We start from the raw sequence: 9,444 nt of genomic DNA, 5'->3' as shown, positions 1-9,444 counted from the left end.
TATTATCGTTGCTATGGCAACAACTTTTTTTCCCTAGAAAGGAGAAGTATCCCATTGAAAGAAAAACTAGATAAATAAATGATCAACTTTTGTTTATTATAATTATATTACAATTCTTTATTATTACCTTTAAAAGAATGTGTATTCTTTATTAAAACAATCATAAAAAACATGCAGTAAACAACGAAATAAGTCAATCTAAACATCTCTTAAATCAAATTAAAAATCACAATTCTTATAACGCCATGGTAACCTCATAGCAAAGATGATTGCCATGGTAACAACTATTTTAAAGAAAGTATTGATACTTTCATGAAAGGCAAATGAAAAAGAAAATGTGACATGATCGGGTGGAATATTGATTACTAACTACTATCATGACTATCACCTCTTTCCCATTATGTTCATTTCACTTCCTTTTTCGTTGCTATAGCAACAACATAACAAAAACTGCCTTTTAAAGAAAAAAATAGGTATTTCAATTAACAGGAAAGTAAGAATGAAGTAAATCCATAGATAATACATTTCTGTAAGAGTTAGATTTTTTGTGTTCTCTCCCTTATTTTGGGAGTGCCGTACACGAATCCACCTGTTGCCATATTTCTAATTGACATCTTTAGCCGTTGCCATGGCAACAATTTTTTTAAAGAACATGTATTCCTCATTAAACATTATAAAAACTTACTGTAATTTCCAACAGATGTCAATATGAACATATTTCTCTGATTAAATTAAATATCACAATTTCCAAATATCACAGCTACCTCATAGTGATGACGGTTACCATGGTGACAGCTATTTCAAAAAGAAAATAATGATTTTTTTTTAATCAAAAAGCATGAAATCATGAAAAGATTGATTGAAAAAGTTATTCCATTACCAGTTAGGGCCTAACTATGATTGTCAGCTTTTTTTTTTTTACTTTGCTTATCTCACATTATTATCGTTGCTATATCAAAAACATGAGGAAAACTTTCTTTCATAGAAAGAAGAACTGTTTCATTAAAAAGGAAAGAAAGAATAAAATAAACGAGTGATCAATTTCTGAAAAGTTTAAATCTTTTGTGCTTTTCATCTCTTTTGGGGATGGTGAACAGGAATGCACCTGTGCGTGATTAGAGGAATCTCATAGTCATATGTGTCACACCTAGGTTCTTCGCGTGAAGGCAAAACACTAACTGGTCTAAAAGAATCTTCAGTTCATACTCTCCCGGTAAGTATCTTATGTTAGAAAAAAAAATAAATACAATATCCTGTGCTTCTGTACTTTCGCTTTGCTCTGCTGTTAATAGAAGTGTTATATTGGTGCGCTAAAGACTTGGAAAAGAGGTAAACGAGGTTGGTCCGTAGACTATAGTGAGATGTAGAACCTTTATCATACATTGTCATCGGAGGTACAGTTAAAACTGTTTCTCCTGTAACTGATATGCGTCATAGAATGGTAAACGCCGAATATCACGCTATGTACATTTCACTTTTGCGACAAATGCAAATCTTAAATTCGTCACGATTGTCAATCTTTACTTTTGTTATGAAATTACATCAATTTATGTTACAATGAAACTAATTAATCTAGTTATGTTACAATAAAATTACGTAATCAAGTTCTATAACAACGAAAATGTAAATGTGACTTGCATAAATGCTGTATGAATGAAAAAGAGCCTGTTTATGTTGATTGAATTCGAACGACTAGAGTTTGAAGTTGTTTGCGATTCGATGGAATTGAAATGAGTAACTGGAACGAAATCGAATGTCTATCAAATTGGCTCGAAATTGAATGCCAACTTCGTTAAACGAAAGGAGTTTATTTCTAAATTGAGTGAAATAGAACCTTAGAAAAATGACATGAAACGGAATCGAATGATCAAAGAATTTAAATGAATAATGGGATCAGGGACTTGGTAAAGTCAGCTTCGAACGCCTTTTTATTAATTCAAATGCAAATCTGATTCAAATGTCGGCGGGAAAAACCTAACAATGACAAAGTGTACATGCTCAACTCTTTGTATCTTTGACCTCTTGCTCATGTGTTATAATGTCCATATTTTATGCATTCTAGGACTTCAAAGGATGTTAAGCCTGAACACATTGATGATTCAAGACTGCTACTGTGCTAATATGACGTTGTCGCAACTTTCCTAAATAAAGACGGCTCTGAACTATGACATTAAAAAAGTTAGAAGTTCACCACAATGGGGAATAGAGGATTGGCAATTAGGAAAGGACACCAGTCCACTAACCCTAACCCTTCAAATTTGAGCCATAGACATGATGCAAAGACAGTATTTGCTGACGGTAACAATTTTTTGTATCGTGTCAAATCCCTTGTCGAGAGGGGAGCAGACGTGAATGTTGCCAGAAGAGATGGTATTACACCTTTACAAAGGGCATGTGCGAAAGGACATGTTGAAGTTGCAGGTTATCTTGTTGAACAAGGAGCTGACGTAAATGCAGCTGACCAAAACGGTGTAAGCCCCCTCTTCCTTGCATCTAGGGAAGGGCATCAGACTGTTGTTTCCAACCTCTTAAATCATGGAGCTGACGTGGACGCAGAAACTCTTGACGGTGAAAGTTCCTTGTATATTGCATGTAGAAATGGACATCTTGCAGTTACCAAAATCCTTGTCGATCGGGGAGCAAATGTGAAATTTACCACGAAAAATGGTGTTACATGTTTACATAGGACATGTGAAAATGGACATGAAGAAGTTGCGCATTGTCTTCTTGAGCGAGGGGCTGACGTAAATGCAGCTGACGAAAACGGTTTCAATCCCATCGTCCTTGCATCTATGAAAGGACATCATAAAATTGTTTCTAATCTTGTAGATCATGGAGCTAATGTTAATGCAGTAGATGTTAATTATAACAGTATTACACCATTACAGTATGCAAGTATCAATGGACATCTACAAACAGTGCGCTGTCTTGTTGAACACCAAGCTGATGTTGATATTGCTGATGACAAAGGTTTTACTCCCCTCATCCTTGCATCTACGACAGGCCAAAAAAGAGTTGTTTCCTATCTTTTAGATCACGGAGCTGACGTTAATGCAGTTGCCAATGATGGCGATAGTTCGTTACATAATGCTTGTAAAAATGGACATCTCACAGTAGCCAAAATCCTTGTTGACAGGGGAGCAGACGTGAATACTAGAGCGAAAGACGGTTTTACACCGCTAAGAGACGCTTGTTTGAACGGACATCTGAATGTTGCACAATATCTTCTTGAACAAGGAGCTGACGTAAATTTAGCTGATGAAAAGGGTTTCAATGCCCTCATCAATGCAGCTGAGATAGGACACAAAAATATAGTTTTAGACCTAATAGACCATGGAGCTGATGTACATGCAGTAAACCATGAGGGTTATGGTTCGTTATATTTTGCATGCCTAAATGTACATGTCACAGTAGCCGAAATCCTTGTTGACAGGGGCGTAGATGTGAATACAAGAGCGAAAAACGGTGATACACCAATAAAAGTTGCTTGTTTGAATGGACATTTGAATGTAGCACAATATCTTTTTGAACAAGGAGCTGACATAAATGCAGCTGATGAAAAGGGTTTCACTCCACTCATCTCTGCAGCTCAGGAAGGACACGAAAATATTGTTTTATATCTAATAGACATTGGAGCTGATGTACATGAAGTAAACCATAATGGTGATGGTTCGTTACATTTTGCATGCCTAAATGGACATCTCACAGTGGCCGAAATCCTTGTTGACAGGGGAGCAGATGTGAATACTAGAGCGAAAAACGGTGATACACCGCTAAGAGTTGCTTGTTTGAATGAACATTTGAATGTTGCACAATATCTTTTTGAACAAGGAGCTGACATAAATGCAGCTGATGAAAAGGGTTTCACTCCACTCATCGCTGCAGCTCAGGAAGGACACGAAAATATTGTTTTATATCTAATAGACATTGGAGCTGATGTACATGCAGTAAACCATGAGGGTTATGGTTCGTTATATTTTGCATGCCTAAATGGACATCTCACAGTGGCCGAAATCCTTGTTGACAGGGGAGCAGATGTGAATACTAGAGCGAAAAACGGTGATACACCGCTAAGAGTTGCTTGTTTGAATGGACATCTGAATGTTGTCCAATATCTTCTTGAACAAGGAGCTGACATGAATGCAACTGATGAAAACGGTTCCAACGCCCTCATTTGTGCATCTCAGGAGGGACATGAAAATATTGTTTCACACCTAATAGACAATGGAGCTGATGTACATGCAGTAAACCATACGGGTTATGGTTCGTTATATTTTGCATGCCTAAATGGATATCTCACATTAGCCAAAATCCTAGTTGATAGGGGAGCAGATGTGAATTCTACAGCAAAAGACGGTGCTACACCACTATATGTTGCTAGTTTGAAAGGGCATATGAAAGTTGCACAATATCTTGTTGAACAAGGAGCTGACGTAAATTTAGCTGATGAAAAGGGTTTCAATCCACTCATCAATGCAGCTGAGATAGGACACAGAAAAATAGTTTTAGACCTAATAGACCATGGAGCTGATGTACATGCAGTAAACCATGAGGGTGATAGTTCGTTATATTTTGCATGCAAAAATGGACATCTCACATTAGCCAAAATCCTAGTTGATAGGGGAGCAGATGTGAATTCTACAGCAAAAGACGGTGCTACACCACTATATGTTGCTAGTTTGAAAGGGCATATGAAAGTTGCACAATATCTTGTTGAACAAGGAGCTGACGTAAATTTAGCTGATGAAAAGGGTTTCAATCCACTCATCAATGCAGCTGAGATAGGACACAGAAAAATAGTTTTAGACCTAATAGACCATGGCGCTAATGTACATGCAGTAAACCATGAGGGTTATGGTTCGTTATATTTTGCATGCCTAAATGGATATCTCACAGTAGCCGAAATCCTTGTTGACAGGGGAGCAGATGTGAATACTAGAGCGAAAAACGGTGATACATCGCTAAGAGTTGCTTGTTTGAATGGACATTTGAATGTTGCACAATATCTTCTTGAACAAGGAGCTGATGTTAATGTAGCAGATGAAAAGGGTTTCAACGCATTCATTTGTGCATCTTTTGGAGGACATGAAAATGTTGTTTTAGACCAAATAGACCATGGAGCTGATGTACATGCAGTAAATCATGAGGGTTATGGTTCGTTACATTTTGCATGCATGAATGGACATCTCACAGTAGCCAAAATCCTTGTTGACAGGGGAGCAGATGTGAATATCAGAGCGAAAAGCGGCAATACACCGCTAAAAGATGCTTGTTTAAATGGACATCTGAATGTTGCACAATATCTTCTTGAAAAAGGAGCTGACATAGATGCAGCTGATAAAAAGGGTTTCAACGCCCTAATTTGTGCATCTGAGAAAGGACACGAAAATATTGTTTCATACCTAATAGACCATGGAGCTGATGTACATGCAGTAAACTTTGAAGGTTTTAGTGCGTTGCATCTTGCATGCCAAGATGGACATCTAACTGTAGCAAAAATCCTTATTGACAGTGGAGCATATGTTACTTCTACAGCGAAAAACGGTAATACACCTCTATATCTTGCTAGTTTGGAAGGACGTCTGGAAGTTGTGCAATATCTTCTTGAACAAGGAGCTGACGTAAATGCAGCTGATGAAGAGGATGTCAATCTCCTAATGGTTGCATCTCAGGAAGGATACGAAAATACTGTTTTACACCTAATAGACCTTGGAGCTGATGTACATGCGGTAAACCATGACGGTGATAGTCCCTTGCATTTAGCCTGCCAAAATGGACATCTCAGAGTAGTCAAAATCCTCATCGAACGTGGAGCTGACGTGAATTCAGCAACCAAATGTGGTGGTACACCTTTACAAAATGCATGTAAAAACGGGAAACTTGAAATAGCACAATATCTTATTCAACAAGGAGCTGACGTAAATGCATATGATACAGAAGGTTTCAATCCCCTCATCCTTTCATCTATGATAGGATACCATGTTCTTGTTAATCAACTTTTAAGCCAAGGAGCTGATGTGAACGCAACAACCCTTGACGGCGAAAGTTCATTGGATAAAGCATGTGAAAATGGACATCTCAAAACTGTCAAAGTTCTTTTAGACAGGGGAGCAGACATGAATTCTTCCAATAAAGATGGTATTACACCTTTTCACAGAGCTTGTGAGAAAAGACACGCAGACATTGTACGCTATCTTGTTGAAAAGGGGGCTAACATCAATGCTTGTGATAAAGCAGGTTTCAATCCCTTATTTTGTGCATGTATGAAAGGGCACCAAGATGTTGTTTCATACCTAACAAATCATGGAGCTGATGTGGATGCAATAGCCATTGACGATCACAGGCCTTTGCATGTTGCTTGTGTGAATGGACATTTCGCAGTTGTCAAAATTCTTGTTGATAGGAGGGCAGATGTGAATTCTAAAGCCAAGGACGGTGTAACTCCCCTATATTATGCTAGCGCGAAAGGGCATTTACAAGTTGCTCACTATCTTCTTGAACAAGGAGCTGACACTCAGGCAGCTGATGAAGAGGGATTTAATGCCCTCATCCGTGCATCTAGAAAAGGGTACGAAAGGATTGTTTCACACTTAATAGACCACGGAGCTGATGTAAATGTTGTAACCACTAATGGCACAAGTTCACTGCATGTCGCGTGTGACAATGGACATGTCAAAATTTCGAAAATCCTTGTCGACAGGGGAGCAGACATTAACTCAGCAACCAAAGCTGGTGTTACGCCATTACAAACCGCATGTAAAAAGGGGCAATGTGAAGTATCAAAATATCTTCTTGAGAAAGGAGCCAACGTTAATACAGCCGATAAACAAGGTTTCAGTCCTCTCATCCTTGCATCTGTCAAAGGACATCAAAGTCTTGTTTCTCATCTTGTAGACCACGGAGCTGACGTGAATTCAGCAACAATTAGTGGGGAAAGTTCCTTGCATAATGCATGCGAAAGTGGGCATGACGCAATTGCCAACATCCTTGTAGATAGGGGAGCAGACATGAATTCTGCAACGAAAAATGGTGTTACACCTTTACAAAACGCATGTAAGAATGGACATGCAGAAGTTGCATGTTATCTTGTCAAAAAAGGAGCTGACGTGAATACAGCTGATAAAGCAGGTTTCAATCCCCTTTTTCTTGCATGTATGAAAGGGCACCAAGGTGTGGTTTCATACCTAATCAATCACGGAGCTGATGTGGATGCAGTAGCCATTGACAATCACAGACCTTTGCATGTTGCATGTTTGAATGGACATGTAATGGTTGTCAAAATCCTCGTTGACAAGAAAGCAGATGTGAATGCTAAAGCGAAAGATGACGTTACATCACTATTTTATGCGAGCGCTAAGGAACATCTACAGGTTGCTGATTATCTTGTCGATAAAGGGGCTGACGTTCAGGCAGCTGATGAAAAAGGCTCCAGTCCCCTCATCCGTGCATCTGAGAAAGGATACGAAAGTATTGTTGCATATCTATTAGACAACGGAGCTGATGTGAATGTTGCAACCATTAACGGCACAACTTCGCTGCATATCGCATGTGACAAGGGACATTTCACAGTTATCAAAATCCTAGTAGACAGAGGAGCAGATGTGAATGCTGTCACGAAAAATGGTGATACACCTTTACACTTCGCTTGTAAGAATGGACATAGGGAAATAGCATGCTATCTTGTCGAGAAAGGAGCTGACGAAGATAAAGCTAATGAAAAGGGTTTCAATCCAGCCAACGTTACATCTAAGGAAGGAGCTGACGAAGATATAGCCTCACACCACTTAGACCATAAAGCTGAAACCTTTGCAAATACTGGAGCAGACGTGAATTATGCAACAAAAGATGGTGTTACAACATTACAAAGAGCATGTAAAAATGGACAAATTGAAAGGGCAAACTATCTCCTTGAACAAGGAGCTGACCCAAATGAAGCTGATGAAAAGGGTTTTAATGCCCTTATCATTGCATCTATGAAAGGATACAAAAGTCTTGTTTCTCACATTCTTCACCACAGAGGTGACGTAAATGCAGAAACCATTGAAGGCAAATGTTCGTTGTATTTTGCATGTGAAAATGGACATCTCAACATTGCTAAAATCCTCCTAGGTAGGGGAGCAGACGTAAATTATGCCGATAAAGATGGCGTTACACCTTTACAAAGAGCTCGTGAGAATGGACATTTTGAGATTGCACGCTATCTTCTTGAAAAAAGGATCTGAGGTAAATACTGCTGATTAAGAAGGCTTCAACTCCGTATTTCTTGTTTTAATGAAAGAACACCACGTGTTGTGTCATACTTAACAACCCATGGAGCTGATGTGAACACAGCAAGCGTTGGCGGTGAAAGTCATTGGATAAAGAATGTGAAAATAGGCATCTTGTAAATGCACAAATTCTTGTAGACAGGGGAACAGACGGGTGTTATTCCAGTAAGGATAGCATTACAACCTAACAAAAAGCCAGTGGGAATGGACACGTAGATATTGTACGCTATCTCGTTGAAAAATTAGTTGAAGTAAATAATTCTGACGGAACAGGCTCCGTCACCACCACCTCTATATTTCAGCATAATATAACATGGAACTGCTGTTAATTCAGTATATATCAACGATACCAGTGTTTTGCTTATCGCACGGTTGTCAAAAGCCTTGTTGACAAGGGAGCAGATGTAAATGCTGCCATGAAAGAGCATTATAATATTATCTCGCTGCAGATTGCTAGTTCGAAAAGGCATCTTGAAGTTGCCTAAAATCTTGTTGAACAAGGAACTGGCGTAAATGCAGCTAATGAAAAAAAATCAAAACTATCATCCTTGCATCAGGGAGGATACGAAAATAGTGGATATGCAGTGATTTATGGGGTGATGATTTGCTGCATATTACATGCCGCAATGAGTATCTCATGTCGATTACTTACTGACAGGGGATCTGATGTCAATGTTGTCTATGTAAATGTTAAGTTAATGTGGAAATAGACATCTCTCATTTTGTCCAAATCATTGTCAAGATACCAGACGTGAATACTCAAAGGAATGATGATATTGCGTCTTTACGTGTGATGTGTCTGAACAGTAATCGAGAAGTTGTACACTGTCTTGATAATCAAGAAGCTGACCATGTACCGCTTTAGATTATAATATGCATTGTTTCACACCTGTTTTTTGCTTGTTTGACAATGGCATATGGCCTTTTTTACGATCAGTGGTGTAACTTTTGTACTCAGAGGGTCAAAATTTCAAACAAAATATTTTTTCATTATTCTGTTTGATCCTTGTTGGAAAGTATTCAAATTTTTGAAAAAATAACATTTCAGACCTTAAAGCTGAAGAGTTATTGGTGTAATTTAAGGAAAACCCTGGCACCTGAAGTAAATTTAAGCAAAATTTTGTTTTCATGAATTGCACCATAATGACAAAACTCTGTAGTCAAACTTCACCATGCA

General features: G+C 38.4%; 1 protein-coding gene across 1 annotated transcript; it reads left to right on the top strand.

The window, feature by feature from the left end:
* Window positions 1-4,394: 4,394 nt before the first annotated feature.
* On the top strand, window positions 4,395-8,483 carry LOC140246954 (uncharacterized). The gene is made up of 4 exons (XM_072326268.1): window positions 4,395-4,554; window positions 5,317-7,216; window positions 7,514-7,826; window positions 8,406-8,483. Exons 1-4 carry the CDS (start codon window positions 4,395-4,397, stop codon window positions 8,481-8,483), a joined length of 2,451 nt encoding a protein of 816 aa, XP_072182369.1.
* The last annotated feature ends 961 nt before the right edge of the window (window positions 8,484-9,444 follow it).

Source organism: Diadema setosum, chromosome 3 (genome assembly GCF_964275005.1).
Source record: "Diadema setosum chromosome 3, eeDiaSeto1, whole genome shotgun sequence".
NCBI classification, from domain to species: Eukaryota; Metazoa; Echinodermata; class Echinoidea; order Diadematoida; family Diadematidae; genus Diadema; species Diadema setosum.
This window is presented reverse-complemented; position numbering and strand designations above follow the sequence as displayed.

Excerpts from the sequence above, each read along its gene's own strand:
- LOC140246954 (XM_072326268.1), top strand. The coding sequence starts at position 4,395 with ATGAAAGTTGCACAATATCTTGTTGAACAAGGAGCTGACGTAAATTTA. Across the intron at positions 7,217-7,513 it reads GGAGCTGATGTGGATGCAGT|AACCATTAACGGCACAACTT; the intron begins AGCCATTGACAA and ends TGTGAATGTTGC. Across the intron at positions 7,827-8,405 it reads TTGCAAATACTGGAGCAGAC|ACAGGGGAACAGACGGGTGT; the intron begins GTGAATTATGCA and ends AAATTCTTGTAG.